The sequence below is a fragment of the Hermetia illucens genome, chromosome 1 (assembly GCF_905115235.1).
Source record: "Hermetia illucens chromosome 1, iHerIll2.2.curated.20191125, whole genome shotgun sequence".
NCBI classification, from domain to species: Eukaryota; Metazoa; Arthropoda; class Insecta; order Diptera; family Stratiomyidae; genus Hermetia; species Hermetia illucens.
Genome location: NC_051849.1, coordinates 106,982,725 through 107,001,369, shown reverse-complemented (window position 1 = coordinate 107,001,369; position 18,645 = coordinate 106,982,725). Strand labels below are relative to the sequence as shown.

General features: G+C 43.3%; 1 protein-coding gene across 1 annotated transcript in view; it reads left to right on the top strand.

The window, feature by feature from the left end:
- Positions 1-9,622: 9,622 nt before the first annotated feature.
- Positions 9,623-18,645, top strand: part of LOC119652914 (sulfhydryl oxidase 1) — a 44,726-nt gene continuing 35,703 nt past the window's right edge. The window contains exon 1 of the mRNA XM_038057301.1: positions 9,623-11,315. Coding sequence (XP_037913229.1) covers positions 9,888-11,315 — 1,428 coding nt within the window. The 5' untranslated portion in view covers positions 9,623-9,887. The remainder of the gene's footprint in view (positions 11,316-18,645) is intronic.

Genomic DNA, 18,645 nt, shown 5'->3' with positions numbered 1-18,645 from the left:
TCTTTTATCTTGTGAAGTTTGCTGTCCTGTTGATTCTGTCAACCATTCACATAGTCTTTTCCCGAGTTTCCGGTGCCGCGCTTTTTAGATGCCTCTTATCAAATATTGTATTAGTATATTCTCTGACATTACCGCCATAATAATTTTCGTCAGCCATGGAGAGGGAATCAAACTCATAGATGTCTTTTTGGCCCAATATCTTGGCAGTATAAAAATGTCTGCGTCAAATTTAACTCGCATTCCTACTATTTTTTGTAGACAGGTGAAGAACTTCAATAGACAAGTTCACCGGGCGCCAGCAATCCTCTTCTTTTTTGTAACCTTTGACCTGTTCACAAGCGGGGTCGGCTCGTCATGATAGATTGCGCCATTTTGTTCTATCAAAGGCCCGATCTGGATGCAATCGCGAGGCTTTCAAATCACCATCCAGGGTATCAAGCCACCATTAGTTTCGACCGGCCTTTTTGTCGCTTACCATCGACTTTGATATTCAGACTAATCTTGGCAAGTGAATTCTCGAAAACGCCTCTTTCGCAATTTGTCCACATCGATCGCGGGTAACCTAATTTCAGATGTGATCTAGGCATGTCACGCCAATACGCCACTGGTCCAAGGCAACAGACGAAGGTCTCCATTACCGCAAGATGCCGTTCATTGTCTCTTATAGTCGACCAACACTCAGAACTATAAAGGACGATTGGGTGGACGACATCGCGGTAAATTTTGGATTCGAGACGATTGTTGATGGCAGGTCACTGCCATTATAGCGATTGTTTCAATAGGTCGGTCTTCAGATATTCAGTTTTAATCAGATTCAATCTGAGACCTTGTTGCATGAGGCGATCATTCAATTTTTGGACAAGTAGTTCAAGATCATTTTTGCTGTTAGACGCAAGAAAAACATCATCTGCATAATGCAATATAGAGCGCTGGACTTTGGATGTCCGTGTAGTAGTGTCCATAATAACAACAATTGGTGAGAAGTAGTCCTTGATGTACGCCAACAGAGATACGAAGATCGAATCGTGGTAGGTCAGTTTAACCTAGTGCACGAGTTCTTCTAACGCTAGGCCTTGCCGTAGAGCATACCGGATGAGTTCGTGTGGTACACTGTCAAACGTTTTCTCCAGATCTAGAAATGCAATTTCAAAATTTGCGATGCTTCCCACGGTGTATCCCCATAAGTAAACCGCAACAGATGCTGCATCAGTAGCTCTGCAGTTCTTGACAAACCCCGCTTGATTCACGGTTATTTGAACGATTTCGCGAATACGGTTGTCAAAAAACCTCATGGTATAAGAAAGCAAGCGTATCGGACGGAAATTTGAACATCCTGCTGGACTTCCTTTATTTTTCTATATTCTGACTGTGATACTTTCTTGCCAATTAGATGGTGTTCTACCTTTCTCAGAAACCAAATTACAGAATTGACTGAGCCACAGTGTTGGGTCCCAGCTGTTTGCTTTCCAAAGCTCAGATCCGATGCCGTCAGGTCCTGTTGCTTTCTCCGATTTAACTGATTTCATTCGTTTCATTGCTTCCTCAACTTCAGTTGCGCTGACAGGTGAAATTACTCCAATTGTTGGCAGTGCCTGTGGAACTGGAGGATGAACAAATTCTTCCGTTAAAATCTGCTCCAAATATTCCAGCCATCAATCCGTTGCTGCTCGTCGGTTGGTAAGCAAAGTAACGTTCTTGCCATTAACCCAGCAAAAGTGTTTGATATCCTATGTTCGTTGGTGTTGGCTTTTGGCGCATTGATACAGATCTGTCTCGCCATCCGGAGTATCTTTGTAATGGACCACTCGGGTGACAGCAATCGCTTTCTTTGCTTCCCGGATGGCATTCTTGTAAATTTGCCAATTGGCGAGCGTAGAGTCTCTTTTCATGGACTTTTATTTTTACATCTCGTTGACAAACAGCTTATCTTGCCTGTTGGCTTTGACTTTTTAGCTTGGTTCCACAGCTCTTGAACATTCGTAATGGTTGGTAATCATGTAAGTGAGATATTTCTTTCTTTCTTCTCTCGAAATCTCCACCATTTAATGCGCGGCGGACCAGTACACTCCTCCTGCTGTTTTATCGGTGGCCGATCAATATCCGATGCCCATAGGAGTATTTGACCGATCTATGTTGGCTACACCCGCGCTATTACGATTCTTTGGCACCGTCTGGATTTCAATTTTGGTTTTTCGCCCTCAGTAAGGGTTTTCTTTGATCCTTTTTCGTTAATTCTTTTCGCATTGAATCCAACAGAATATATTATTATTATATTAGTGTCCGGATAGCTGAGTGATTAGAGCACAAGGTTGTCGTACTGAAGGTCGCGGTTCAAATGTCACTGGTGGCAGTAGGATTTGTATCGTGATTTGACGTCGGATACCAGTCGACTCAGCTGTGAACGAGTACCTGAGTCAAAATCAGGGTAATAATCTCGGGCGAGCGCAATGCTGACCACATTGTCTCCTACAATATACTGTAGTGTACCGTTACGGTCTTGAATGAAGTGCTCTAACACACTCCGTAACGCATTCATAAAGGAGCGATTTCCATCTGTTGCCGCTTTCGGTCCACGCTGCTCCCAGGGCTAGATCAGCAAAATACCCCTAAGTTGACTTACGTTTCACTGCCCCCACCAGAACGGAGATGAAATCGACTATACGCTCGCCACCGTCATTGCGCACTCCAAACCCTTTCCGCCCATGGCGGCTATTGCCAGGAGGCGCTTTACAGGTCTTCGCATCGAGAAGTTGTCAGAAGGCATCTTTCTCGGTAATCAGGTTTACCTGTCAGTGCGTAAGAGTGATCAGTTGATAGAATGATGAGCATCAACAACCGGTCATCAAATCGTTCGAATTCTTTAGGGGCATTACGATAACCCCCATATTGGGTGTGTGGGCTACCATTATAGAGAGGATTGTAACCATTTTTACTGCGTTCGCGTTCTATGTCGCAGCTTTTGGCACCAAACCATCGGGTTTCTTATAGAGCGTAATTATCGAGCTGCCACTTATAATATTCCAGCAATATTTTAACACAAGAAAAGCCATTACCTTCCACCTATTTAGCCGGATCGGATTATTCTTCTTCGACTTCTTGACCCATTCACCAGCGCGAATTCTTAATTATCACAACGACCCTCAATCCAACGCGAGGCAGTGTCCATTGCCCAGCACTTGGGACCATATAGATCGACTGGGCGAATGACACTAGGTAAATTTGATATTTGATACATCCATTGATAGCAAGCGATGCAAATTGTGGAGCTCAACTTCAGCCAAGTTTTGCTGATCTGTGAGGCAATTTCAAAGTTCATCATTGGCTAAGAGCATCGATTGGAGGAACGTAAATTGCTCAATTCATGGTAGGTCGCTGTCACTGGCAGTTATTGTGTTGAGATCGGGTGTCAAAAACACATCCTGCATGATCAAATTAACTTTGCTGTAAGATCATCATCATCATCAACGGCGCAACAACCGGTATCCTGTCTAGGCCCTGCCTTAATAAGGAACTCCAGACATCCCGGTTTTGCGCCGAGGTCCACCAATTCGATATCCCTAAAAGCTGTCTGGCGTCCTGGCCCACGCCATCGCTCCATCTTAGGCAGGGTCTGCCTCGTCTTCTTTTCCTATCATAGATATTGCCCTTATAGACTTTCCGGGTGGGATCATCTTCATCCATACGGATTAAGTGACCCGCCCACCGTAACCTATTGAGCCGGACTTTTATCCACAACCGGACGGTCATGGTATCGCTCATAGATTTCGTCATTGTGTAGGCTACGGAATCGTCCATCCTCATGTAGGGGGCCAAAAATTCTTCAGAGGATTCTTCTCTCGAACAGCGGCCAAGAGTTCGCAATTTTTCTTGCTAAGAACCCAAGTTTCCGAGGAATACATGAGGACTGGCAAGATCATAGTCTTGTACAGTAAGAGCTTTGACCTCTGTGGTGAGACGTTTCGAGCGGAACAGTCTTTGTAAGCTGAAATAGGCTCTGTTGGCTGACAACAACCGTGCGTGGATTTCATCATCGTAGTTGTTATCAGTTGTGATTTTCGACCCTTAGATAGGAGAAATTGTCAACGATCTCAAAGTTGTATTCTCCTATCCTTATTGCTTGTTCGTGTTTGACCAGTGCGGTTTGATGTTGGTTGATTCGTCTTCGGTGCTGACGTTGCCACCATATACTTTGTCTTGCCTTCATTGATGTGCAGCCCAAGATCTCGCGCCGCCTGCTCGATCTGGATGAATGCAGTTTGTACGTCTCGGACTGGTTCTTCACATGATGTCGATATCGTCAGCATAGGCCAGTAGTTGGGTGGACTTGAAGAGGATCGTACCTCTTGCATTCACCTCAGCATCACGGATCACTTTCTCGATGGCCAGGTTAAAGAGGAGGCATGATAGGGCATCCCCTTGTCGTAGACCGTTGTTGATGTCGAATGGTCTTGAGAGTGATCCTGCTGCTTTTATCTGGCCTCGCACATTGGTCAGGGTCAGCCTAGTCAGTCTTATTAATTTCGTCGGGATACCGAATTCTCTCATGGCCGTGTACAGTTTTACCCTGACTATGCTATCATAGGCGGCTTTAAAGTCGATGAACAGATGGTGCAACTGTTGTCCATATTCCAACAGATTTTCCATCGCCTGCCGCAGAGAGAAAATCTGATCTGTTGCTGATTTGCCTGGAGTGAAGCCTCTTTGGTATGGGCCAATGATGTTCTGGGCGTATGGGGACTATCCGGCCTAGCAAGATAGTGGAGAATATCTTATAGATGGTACTCAGCAACGTGATACCTCTATAATTTCTGCACTGTGTGATATCTCCCTTTTTATGTATGAGACAGATTATGCCTCGTTGTCCAATCGTCAGGCATTGATTCGCTGTCCCATACCTTGAGCACAAGTTGATGAACCACTTGGTGTAACTGGTCGCCTCCATATTTAACCAATTCGGCTGTAATTCCATCGGCTCCTGGCGACTTATGATTTTTTAGCCGATGAATTGCACGGACTGTTTCTCCTAAACTTGGTGGTGGCAGTATTTGTCCGTCGTCTTCAGTTGGCGGGACCTCCAACTCGCCGATGTTCTGGTTGCTCAGTAGCTCATCAAAGTAATCAACCCATCGCTCTAATATGCCCATTCTATCGGAAATCAGATTTCCCTCTTTGTCTCGGCAGGATGAGCATCGAGGTGTATAAGGCTATCCTGCTGACTTGTTGGTAAAACTTCCGCGCCTGGTGCGGTTGCTCCCTGTACTTTTCTAGTTCACAGACTTGTTGGTTCTCCCAGGCTTCCTTTTTCCGTCTGTGAAGTCGCTTCTCCGCTCGACGGAGTTCGTGATAAGTCTCTGCGCGTGCCCTGCGTTCTTTGAGAATGCAACATTACTCGGTATGCGGCATTCTTCCGTTCCGTTGCTAGCTTACATTCATCGTCAAACCAGCCGTTCCGACTCCTTTTGCGGCTGGGGCCAAGTATATTTGTGGCCGTATCCATGATAACGTTCTTCAGGTGGTTGTGAAGATCATTAGTTGATGCTTCATCTCCAGGTCCTCTGTTGACTGCGGTTATTGCGGCATCCATTTCCCTCTTATAGGTGTCGCGGAGGGTTGTGTTGTGGATGGCTTCAGTGTTCACTCTCACCTGATTGTCAGAGGGGATTCTAGGTGGTATTGTTATTCGAGCTCGGAGGACCATGCCAACGAGATAGCGATCCGAGTCTATATTGGCCCCCCTATATGTTCTGACATTCATCAAGACTGAGAGGTGGCGGCGTTCAATCAACACGTGGTCAATTTGGTTGAAAGTGGTCCCGTCTGGAGAGGCCCATGTATGTTTGTGGACCGCTTTCCGCGCAAACCAGCTGTTAAAATCCCCGAGTATGATTTTGATATCATATCTGGGACAGGCTTCGAGGGTTCTTTCTACTGCCTCGTAGAAGGTATCCTTCTCCGACTCTGCAGTCTCGTCTGTAGGGGCGTGAACGTTTATGAGGCTTATATTTCTAAACTTGCCTCGCAAGCGCAGAGTGCATAGCCGTTCGCTTATGCTTTCAAAGCCGATAACAGCAGGTTTCATTTTTTGGCTGACTAAGAAACCTACTCCGAGCACATGGTTTACTGGATGGCCGCTATAATATATGGTGTAGTGGCTCTTCTCCAGGAAACCGGTCCCTGTCCATCGCATCTCTTGCAACGCTGTTACATCAGCCCTATATTGGGACAGGGTATCGGCTAGCTGCTTATCAGCTTCATCTCTGTACAGGGAGCGCACGTTCCATGAGAAAATGCGCAAATCGTTGTTCCTTTTTCGTTGCCGGGTCCGTCGTTTTAAAATCCGTCCTATCCGAGGCTCCTGTTGTGGCTACATAATAAGTTGTTTTCCGTGTATGGTTGTCAGCCCTACCCAACCCCCAACGTGGAGGACCAGTTGGTACAATTTGTCCCGTTTTTAGGCGCGGGAGACTCGCCTTCATCCTGGAGGTGGAGTGGAGATAGGGTTTGGTAGTAGAGCTGTTGGTGTTGGTTCAGCAGGCATTTCCCAGGTTTTATGCTCCATCGTGGGTACCAATCCACGTTTCGCCCCGGGACCTATACTACCCTTTGACCACTTTGTAAGATGCTAAGAAAATATCATCAGCATAGAGCATGGGTAGGTAGCTGGACGTTAAATGTTCCGCGTGGCGAGAGCAAAAAACAGTGGCGAGTGACCCTTCTTTAACGAAAATCCCGGAACGGAGCGATTTTAATATACCTACCCCACTTCTAACCTTACTCTTGGGATCCCAGTAACGGCGTTTAAGGTAGCTCCTCTGGCACGAAATGTTTTCGCAGTCCATACCAAGTGAGATTATGAGTGGTACTTCTCGCGAAGTTTCTCTGCAAGTAACCGCATAGCAGTTCTTAGGGTACCCGACTTAATTTACAATAATTTGAACGAATGCATTCAAAAACGTGCACGGCACGGTATAACAACCGTCGGACTCTCTTCGCCTTTCCATCCTCAAACGGTTATATTGTCTAACCACAATCAGATGGTGTTCTACCATCCTCAATAACGCAATTGAGCGAAGTTTTTGGAGCTCAGTTGCAATGGTGCAGTCACTTTGTCGATTTTCATCCCCTTAGCTTGCCTCTTCAACTTCTTTCACACTAACAGATGGATTGATCCAAACATTAGTAGTGACTGCGGAAATGGTGAATGAGTAACTCTGCTCGAAGTTTCCCCACCATCTGTCTGTCGCACTTCGACCGTCACCAAGTAGTGTACCGTTATTATCATTAACACAGCAGAAGTGTTTGATATCCTGTGTGCGTTTGTGTCGACTTTTGACGAACTAATATAGATCTCTCTCACCCTCCTGAGTGTCCTTTTTATTATAAAAATCTTTATAATTTGCTGCTCGATTAACAGTGGTCGATTTTTTGCTTCTCCGTTCGGTTTCTTATAATTGCCAATTGGTGAAAGTCTATCAACCATATGGAGGCGGTGCTTCTCACGGACCTTCTTTTGGACATCTTCCTTCCGAAGCAAAGTATCTCCGGTTATGAACTAATTACCGGGCTTAGTGACCACAAGGGCTGCGTAAGACACTTTGTGGATCCTATTTCTCCGACCCTTGAATGGTCGGCAGTCTGTTGAGTTAAATCATTTCTTCTCTTTTCTCAAAAAATCACCACCATTCGTGTTGTTCTAGATTGATTCGTAGAATAGCAACCAACTGACTAAGGTTGGGGTGCAATCATTTCACAGAGACCGATTTTGCTATCAGTGACGGTGAGAAAATGGCTCCCAATGAGAATGCAGTCGATTCCCGACTTAATATTCCCACTATAGAAGGTAGGAAGACGAGGCAACCGTTTAATAAACCATATATTGACAACTACAATATTTTGAAGGTCAGTAAAATCAAGACTATGCTTGCCATCCCCATTATATACTCCAAAGCCTTCACTCCCATGGCACCTGTTGCCAACTGCCTTTTCGCGGAAGTAATCCGCTCATCGCCTGTCACCAAGAGAGATTCCTACTATACTTTCTTTATCTCTTTCCCTAATCTCAGTATTTTATTTTTATTTTACTGAGGATAGTACAGAGTCTTCTTGTTTTTCAGCGTTTGTCCCGTTCACAAGCGAGGTCGGCTAGACATGGCCCATAACGCCATTTTGTTCTATCAAAGGCCTGATCCGGATGACTTTTAAATCCCCATCCTTTTGGTCACTTACCATCGAAATGTCGATCACAGTTAGACACTAGACAGCTACCACACTCCCCTTGCCCCTCAAGGGGGGAAGGTGCGAGTACGCACGATTTCAAATTGTTTTGCCCTTAAGCATGAGCGAGATGTAACGAAAATCCGATCAGCTGCGTTTGACATACCGCCCGGACTTGCCAATGTATTGGTGAGATCGGCAAGTTTTTGCTTATGTATAAGTGAATACGTGAAACAACTTTTTTCTATATGGGTGAGCACGGCAGTAGTACCAGAATAGCACAAGCTCACCGATCTCTCTCTTACCAATACAATTTGACGAAGATTGTGCCTTTTCCTTGTTTAGCGTCTCTGATGTGTACAGATAAGCTTCTGCAGCACATTCGCAAGTCGGGTCACTTTAGTGTGGGTACTGGCTATAGTAGATCTACTGTGATATCGATGTTCACATTATATGTGCACAAAATATCAGCTTAGTAGGTAATTTAATATCATATCACTTGGTGACGTTACACTCTAACCGTACATAAGATGCTATACCACCAAAATCAGGTAATAACACTCAGCAGCCGATTGTACCAAATATTACTTTTTACGAAAACAATTTGGTTTGCATTTATTACATTCACTACGTTAAGCGCCAAGTATCAATGAAGGATGACTGAACCTTTCATGCAGGAAAGACAAGAAACAAACGATCCCATAATGATATAAGATACATCGTACATAGTACAATATTTTCACATGCAAAGAAAAAGCAATCATGATTTTTGCGAGCGAGTATCCACAATCACACAAAATCAAAATCACCTTTTCACATCAGGCAGCCGAGAGAACAGATAATCCCTGGATCGCGCTCGGTGATGGTAACGTGATATCACACTTTAAGGTAATATTACATGTGGCACATCATCTACCCATGTCTAGTTCAAATCAATCTTGGCAAGTGAATTTCCGTTGGCGTGAATACGTGACCATACCCTTATCCAAGCCTGAAGTTGTATGCATATATGTATTTAATTGGCATCACTACTTGGTTGTATTTGAATAAAGTTAACCCTAGAGTGCTTCCTTCTCTTTCAAACACCAGAAATAGGATGAAACTTTTAGGCATGTGAAAGCCCTGCATCTTCACAAATTTGCTCTGAATCTTCATAAAATGCAGACTACCCCTAGCATTAACGTCAATAGATTATTTACACAATGCACAAACTTTGTATGTTCGTTTCGGAAATTGGCATTTACAGCCTATTACATACTAACCCGGAATTACATACTTTCAGATACGAAGCGTAAAACGTTAATTATGCACGTAACTGTACAAAAATACCCACAATAGTATGCAATCAGACCGCCATCAGCAACTCAGCAATGACAATTGCCAAACGTCATCGTCACCTGAGGAGTCGAGTGAGCGCTCGTATTCTTAACCTTGAAAGTGGCCACAGCCGTGACTAGATCCACGATTGGGAGCACTCGCTGGAACTCCTACAGGCGGCATGGCAGCAATTGTGAAAGCTGAGCTCTAGCCGAGCGAGCGTCGGTCCGGTTTGCACCTCCACGACTGTCGCCGTCATTGTCAAAACGGCTCTTCAGTTTGTCGCGCTCGGTTGCTGCGTTCGCGATGTAAATATTGTGCTGCTCGCTCGTGACGAGTTTTCTCTTTGCTAGCATATGGACATTTGTCGGCGCGTTTACAACTATCGTTGGGAGCCTTTTCACGTGTGCACGATGAAATTGCTGGTGTCTTTGGCGTTTTTCTCAATTTGCGTTACCCGGAGCGATTCCGGCCTGCCTTTCCACAGGCCAGTTTCGGACAGTGAATACCCCGGTTTATATGACGCAACTGACAAAGTTGTTATTTTGACGGCTCGCAACATTGAAGAAGTGGTGCCGAACAAAAACTATGCGACGCTGTTGCAGTTCTACAACTCCTTCTGTGGCCACTGCAGGCGCTTCGCACCCAAGTACAAGCAGCTGGGCGCGAACCTGCATGCTTGGCGGGATGTCGTCCAGGTAGCAGCGCTGGATTGCTCCACGGACGAAAACAACGATGTCTGTCGAAAGTACGAGATTATGGGTTACCCCAGCTTGCGGTATTTTGGCCCACATTACGTAGTCGGCGAGAAGAGTCTCGGCGATCCAATCCAATCGCAAGATTTGGACGTTATAGCGGATGTTGTGGCGAGGAACATTATGTTGCAGGCGCCACAAGAGCCCCAATGGCCCAACTTCGCCAATCTGGAAGACGACAACCCACAAAATTTGTTCAAGAACGAACCGGATACATTGAAGTATGCCATCATCATTTTCGAGCCGGAAAACTCTACAGTTGGGGCCCAGACCATACTGAACTTCCACCAGGTAAAGGCAGTAAAGATAAGACGCACCACGAATGCAGAAGTAGCCAAGAAAATGGGCATCGAGACGTTCAACACGATCAAGATCTTACAGAGGAGTTCCGACTCGATGTCCATTTCGCTGCCCAATGCCTCTTCCTCTACAGTAAAAATAGCCATCGACAAGTTCCTGCAGGATAAGCATTTAGTGGAAGGTCAAAACGACACAAATAAATCAACCAAAACATCCGTAGATGACCATGGCACACTTGCGGACATCCTGAAACAACCTCGCCACACAATTTACCAGGCTGATATGGAGCATGCTCTTCGCTACACAATTTTCCACGAGATTCCTGCAAAGGCGACGATCTCTGGTGAAAAACTATTAGCCGTGCAGCGTTATCTGGCAGTGCTGAGTCGCTACAACCCGCTCGGCGAGAACGGCAGACGGTTTGTGGATGAAATGAAAAACTTCGCATATTCACAGAATGAGTCCCTCGACGGGAAGAAATTCCAAGAGACAGCACTCGAGTACGAGAAATCATTGGGTCCTATTTTCTCGTCTAGCAAATGGATCGGCTGCATAGCCTCGAAGCCTGGCTACCGCGGGTACACATGTGGACTGTGGACACTATTCCACTCGATGACTGTGCAAGCTGCCGAGGACGAAACTGCAACCGACCCCCTGGAAGTCTTGCAGGCCATGCATGGATATATCAAGAACTTCTTTGGATGTACAGATTGCGCAGCTCACTTCCAGGTAAGATTTAGACAGAGGCGCTTCTTAGTGTATCACACCACGGTTATCGACAAAAATTATTAGCATAATCTGAATGACTTTGTCGTGATCTTTTCTGCTCTGACTCACCTTTTGCACGATATTCGCTTGATTTGTCGTTGGTTCCAAAGTCAAATTTCATCTCTCGCCTTCACAAAACATAACAAATCCATAGTCAAATATCAGCTTTTCTGAATGTTAATGCAGCAAAGAAATCGAGGCATAAAAAAAACATTTTGAAACTATGCAGAATAATTTTCGGAAATGTCATGTGCATGTCGAGGGGTCCCCTTTTCTAACACCTCATAGTGGATTGGAAATTCATTCTATAAACAAAATTTGATACTTTGCTCAACAAAAGAAAAGAATTTGAAAGGAACAATGACAGATTCTTTTTCGAGGAAACAAATAAACCTCGAAGAATGTTGAATATTTTAACATATATCTCCACAAGAAGGAAGGACGGGCTTCTTCACCACCTTTTCGTTTTCAGTGTCAAAGCATGAATGCACTCATGCGGGACGTCTCCAAAAAAAGCTGATCTCTAATAACTACTCTGAATTTGAAATGATAGCCTTATGCATATGCTAAATGTAAATAAAACACGGTTTCTGGTGATCGATCCCAATGTAACCCGCACAACCACTGCCAATGAGCGTTTTAACTGCCTTGGAGTCGTGCTCTCAAACAGTGGTAATCTACCCCATAAAGTTCATTCAAGTGTTAGCAAAGCCTGGATCAAGTATTGTTCAGCCACTAGCGTCTATCGCAAAATTTTCTAATAAACCCAGAATTTGTTGTACAGGCTATGAGATCATTTGCAGAAATTTTCCCGATATGAGTATGCTAACATCAGCATGAGCATGATACCCCGCTCCCAGTAGTAACATGGATAATTCGTCTACTACAAGATCCCCCGGGTGATTTAATAAGACTTCCCTTGTGAACATCCCCTGCATATGGAAGCGCACAATGCCCTACAAATATTCTTCAGCCAGAATTCCTTTCGAAAACGCTTCCTGTTAATTGACACCATCCGCCCAAAAAAGGTATTATCGAAGACGCCTATTATGTCCATTAGGATTATTCCTGTTAAGGCCCATACGCACTTGCGGTTAACTGCCAGGGCGATTGGCCGCAAACCGCCGAACTGGTGTGTGTCCAACCGCGTAAAATGACGGTTGAATTGTCGAATAATGCACAATGGATTTACGAATGAAGTGGACACTATCATCATATATCATCGCTAAAGAATAGGTGTTCTATCTGTGCTATATTGATTAGTGATATATGCGGATATCAAACCCCCTGCCCATATTTTTGATGTCGCAAGTTTTAAGGGACAGCTGACCACCGCGGCTTTCCAACGGAGCTTGAGAGAGGGGATGTTAAGTGGTGAAATCGAAATGTGTAAAAAGCTAAAACTGAGACAAAATATGAGCTCTATATCTCTCACTTATTTCGTGTTCGGAATGTGCAATGAGAGTTAAGGTGTCCCCGACTCATTGATTATCAATGCGCAATCGGATGAAAACTATGCAATCACATAATTGTCGTGGAAGAGGTTTAGTTAAACGTGTAGGATGAGCATGGTAGCACGCAATTAGTAGACGTACTAACTTGTTGCCATAGCTTGCAATCCTACACAAATGAGAAAATCGGGAATGGATCTTGACGGAGATCTTCCAATAATACATGTGTGTGGTGAATATGTGTGTGTGAAAACAGGTTTAGCTTGAAACCCTTCCACTTGTCCATTTTTACGCTTTAAGATAAGAAAGGATCTCCATCGGAGATACGCGGTGAAACAATAAAGTAGAAGATTTTAGAAGATAAAAGATCTCGGTGGAATATCGAGCTCGAAACATTTGAAATAAAGACAAATTGACGGACTTTTTTGTGTTTTAATATTTGTGCGTTTAAATACTTTACAGGGGATCACCTGCTCCCCCTTCATTCTCTCCTTTACACTTGCCAATTGGGATTCGGAGTTAAACCCAACCATTTTGACATGAAAATATCCCACTCCTCATCCGCCTATTATTACCTTTCAAGGTTCGGGACTCGTGATTAGTCGCGAGAGGCGGTTATCCAACCGCGTAAATAGAACGGTTGGGCTGCCGGACAATGGACATTCTGTTCACAAACGAAATGGACGCCGTTGAGTTATCTGGTGGTATTTACACCACCGTTTGATAGGACGAAAGGAAAGGAAGAAATATTGAATTCATCCTTTACTCCAAGCACATCAGAAATCTGGTCAATTTGCAATTTATTTAACAGAATTAACTAACTAACACGAGGATAAATTTCCGGTTATGTGAGAATGAGTGCTGCATCATTTTTTGAATTACTGCATCTGAAGCCATCAGGTCGGGACGCACCTCTCCATTCAACCGCCGCGTTTGAAATGCTTGTTGCGGTGTAGTTGAAGTGCAAGTGCAAGAATGCGTGATTTCATATTAAAATCGAAACCGTATTGTGTAAAATCGTTTCATCTAAGTGGGTATCACATTTTATTTCCATAGTCTGGAAAGTGGGTATCTAAAACGATTTCTAAAGTTTCTTTTTCAATCTTTTGTAGTTCTGTTAGATTTCTTCAATGGCCAAATCAAATTAGTTGAATATTTGGTCCTCTGGGGGCACATTATTTCTGGAGTGCAAAATCACGTTAAAGTCCCTCTTAGCTTTGCGAATTTCTTGGTTACATTGGGTAAGCGTTTGATAATATACTTTATACTGCTTTGCTTCGATTGCTCCATAGTCCTTGATGGACATTAGAACTCGCTGGAGTTTGGATATTGTATGTCTCTTAGTCGTTTTTTGTTGTAGTATAAGGCTTCTACGCTTATTACCACAGTTGATAAGACTAAACAGCACGACAGGACAAAGAAGAACACAAGCACCCATGACGACTGGCTTTGGAATCTAGGGCAATGACAGCGATAGACATTCGTTAAACCATCTCACCCACCGCATCGTTAAAAGACTGTGTGCCTTGCGACATGTGGGTCATACGGGAAATAAGTGATTGCTACTAGATAATGCGACACATCAAAGTCGATGGAAAACGACTAAAAGGCCGACCGAAACAATGATAGCTTCATACGCTCGATGGTGATTTGAAAGCCTCGCAACTCCATCCAGATCAGGCCGTTGACCTAGCAATTGATCAAGATAGCTGAACGGGATAAAGGCTGAAGAAGAAGACTTTTCAAAGGAAAGCTATATATCAATTTATCTCCTACGATCTCGATTCCTAGATTGCTATCCTGTTATCCTGAAAATTGCCTTGTCTAGAACGTCTTTAATTCACACTTCCCTCTCTCCCGGGCATTCAGTTTCTGCTATTTTGGTTGTAGTTTGAAATTTTCTCGGAAGTGAAGACATTTTCACTCCTTTGTCTATTCAAATTTCAATTTGCCCCTTGCACAGACGACCAGTAGTTGGCACGAAATAGATTTCAATACACGATCATCCTTAAAAATTTTCTTTTCCAAGCATTCCACAAATACACTCTCAAAAAATTCCTTACTATCCAGCAGGCTCTAAGTCACTAATAATCCAATAATTGTGTCTTCAGTTTGTCTGAAAGTTGAAGATGACACATCAAGAATTAGCAAACAATATGTACAACCACAAAATCTGACAGTCAGCTTTCCATATTTTGAGTATCTGCTTCATGAAAAAAATTAAAATGTCTGTTATAAGAAAATGTTAACTCAATAAAAATATTTACGATTGTCACTGGCGGGGATCTGCGCTTTATTATTTACCCAAGTGCACACAGGCTCTTTGTTTTAGGAAACTGAAAACCGCTTTAACAGTTTGACGCTAGGTGGAAGCTACTTTGTTGATTTAACATTTATTGTTAGTTATCCACAATTGTCGATGTCTGTACAGTTGCTAAAGATATCTATACAGCTACTGATGACTTTTATAGCAATTGTATCAAAACTCATATAACTGAAGGCAGAAAACAAGATGATCTACCTGAATATTCCCCACAAGTTTGCGTCAGATTCATCTTCTTGAATTAATCGCTTTTATTTCTAAGAAATATCTTCACACATTTTGGTGCTTGCAAAAACAATTGCGACGATTATGTATATCGAAACAGGATCCAGGCATGTATCTCGTAGATTGTAAGACCTCCTCTATACAGATGAAAAACTGATGGACTGAAGTGTTAGTATAAACAAGACGACAAAAGAGAGTTATTATCGCATGGATTTAAATATACGGACCTTTCCGAAGTCACATTCCGACCAACATCCCAATGGCAACTTCATTATACTCAATCTATCATCAGTCCATTCATCAGTCATTGCCATAAACGATCAGTTAGCCATAATTTGGTCATTCGCCAAACGGATTAAATACTGATCATGTAGGGTAGGTTTAACACCGAAAATTATGCCACCCACGACATGCAAAGGCCTTCACAGACTACATGCCCTCAATAAGTTCATGACAATATTATTATTAGCGGGGGCATCTTTATTAGATTAGGACACGTCTGCCAAATTCGCGGGCTCTAAAGCTTCTGAATTACTTTGAGTTTCTCTAATTTCGATATTTTGAGACCTGGTGGTTCGCCGACATTAACGTTTTTTAGAGTGGTCCTAATATTCTCTATTGGATTGAATTACTTGGCCGCTCCACAATTTTAATCCCATTTGCTCATAGAATTTCCGTACATAATTTCATTGGAAGAAACCTCGTGTCTCTAACGTCGATGTATATTTGCCACTATTCATAATTCTATGAATTATTTCAATTTCGCTGACAGAATCACAGACGATGATTGTCCAGACCATAACTTCAGTTAGGTTTTAGCTTTTCCGGCACGCTAACAGCCAGAAACCTCTCATTCCTTCGTCATCCCATGTTCTATGCCGACCAACGAAAAATCCTATAACGAATTTATCGCAATAAGTTGTTTATCAAAAATTGAAACATGTTTTTATGTTCAACTATTCTCTTAGAACTCAATTTTTAAACGTTATTCACGGGTTACTATTAGTGGCTAGAGTCGAGCATAATATTGATTGGCTGTTAGAGCAAAATTTTTTGATTTTTCCAATGGTCTCTTGGCCGCCTGTCATATACTTGTATGTTTCCTTTCGATTTTCCTCTGAACCTCTGGCAACCTTACCTAAAGACATGCGTCGCGCAGTATTGTGCTTATAATATGCTACCAGTAGTTGGGTTGCCTACTAAGGAGCAGTTGACTTCTTCGTAATTTCATGCTTCCATGACCTTTTAGGTAGTCCAGGTGACCTTTTTTATATTCGGGAAAATTTGACGTCCACAAAAGACCGCCATCTATCCGGACTAGTCGTCAAAGCGTTCTAGGAAAGTTCTTTTTGGAGGTCAATTTCACTTCGATCTCTATCCAGACTGAGTTAAGTGCTTGTTAATCTGCCAAATGGCTATTTTGACTATCGAGGCAATCACATATGTCAACTCTACTACATAATCCCTCAAAAAGTGTACAAAATCCTAACTGCTTCCAATAGGACACTTCATTCGACATTCGTTTTTCGACAACCTCTCAAAAACGCACTTTAAGGTGTGTGCAAGTGCCAGCCCTGTGTGCCGACCAAATTCTCCGTTTGAGATAGTGTCAGGCCAACGTACTCCGATAATATGGCACAGACAAGGGCTGACGAAGGCTTGGAACTTTTAAGTAACAGCGTCTATCACTTTCCATCTGATACTCTCATATAACAATACAGAAGAACAATTACGTAGAACAGTCTCAGCTTGACTTTGGTGTCGAGATTTTTTCTCAGAAACAACTGCGCCTATTGAGGTGAAATTTACTAGATATATACGCACTATGAAATCCTATGTATACAATGAAAAACATGATTTTGTGTGATGTTTAGGTGGTCCCCATGCAAATAAGGGGGATCGTAAAATTTTCCTTCTCCGCATATACCCTTGTCGAACAACAGAGGTTAGATTTGTCATCCTTTCCGTTTCTCTTAAAAGTCTCAAATTTGAACATTTGAGCAATTTGATAGGACTCATTCTCTCTCTAGAAGTTAAAATAATTCTGGAGCACATCAAAGAACATTTCCAAAGCTTGTTCGATAGAGAGCAATTGGTTTCCGCTCCCAATTCTCCTGCTTTGACCACATCAACCCTCTACGGACCATTTTTGAATAGTACGCGGAGTTCAGCTCTTCGCTACACCTGCTCTTCGTTGATTTCGCGAAAGCTTTTGAAAGCATGAACAGGGAGTGTATTTTGGAGGGAGGAGGCATTTCGGAGAAACTAATAACCAATATCAAAGCGACATATTGTGGCGCAAAATATCACGTACTGCACAGAGGTAAAACATCGGAGGAATTTGAGATCCAAAGGGAAGTCCGCCAGAGATGCATCCTACTACTGATAGTATTTCTTCTTGTTATCGGTAAGATTCTTCATGCTGCCTTGTTCGGAGGACGTGGAAGAATTCAATGGACTGTGACATCTTGCCTCAAACATTTCGACTGCGCTGTTGACATCTGTTTACTTTCTCATCGGGTCATGGACCTTGGCCAAATGGCTCCGGACTTGAAAAGAGAGGCAAGTAGGATCTTTAGTCCTAAAGATAAACACTAACAAAACACTCTCTATCTTAATGGGCATAACATCGAAGGCGTCGATCAATTTGTATATCTAGGAAGCGTGGTTTCTGCCGACGGTGGCACCGAACTGGATGTTGCCCCACGCATTATCAGCGCTAGATCCGCTTTCGCCGCCTTGTTTGAAATCTGGAAGAGCAGCTATCTCAAAATCAAGTTCAAGTTGAGAATGTTCTGGGCTGATTTTTTTCTGTGTCGCTTTATGGGAGTACCAGATGTCATGCGAAAGCTGGCCTGACACTATCTTAAACGAAGAACTTGGTGGGCGCATAGGCCTGGCACTCATACGCATTGTGATCGGAAGGCTGAAGTGGTAAGGTCACACATTAAGGAGGAGGCGATAATTGCTTTGTGGGCTTCGCCATGCGGCAGAATCCATTCTTCCAAGATACCTGACAAGTGTGTCATCGGAAGGGCACTTGGCACAGGACAGTAGGAGACGAGTGCGAGCATCTCGGGAAGTCGTGGAAGTACCTTCAATATAAACATTTCATACTTCTAGAGACATGTCTGATCGCCAATTACGTTGCACTCTAGGAACTTGGGATCGTAACTACAGCAACCCATCATATCCATAGATAGATTCATGATAGCGTTTTTGAGGAAAATTGGAACGGTTTTCAGATGCGATTTCTTTCACTTTTTCGAAGTCATCTTCGGTAAAATTTATT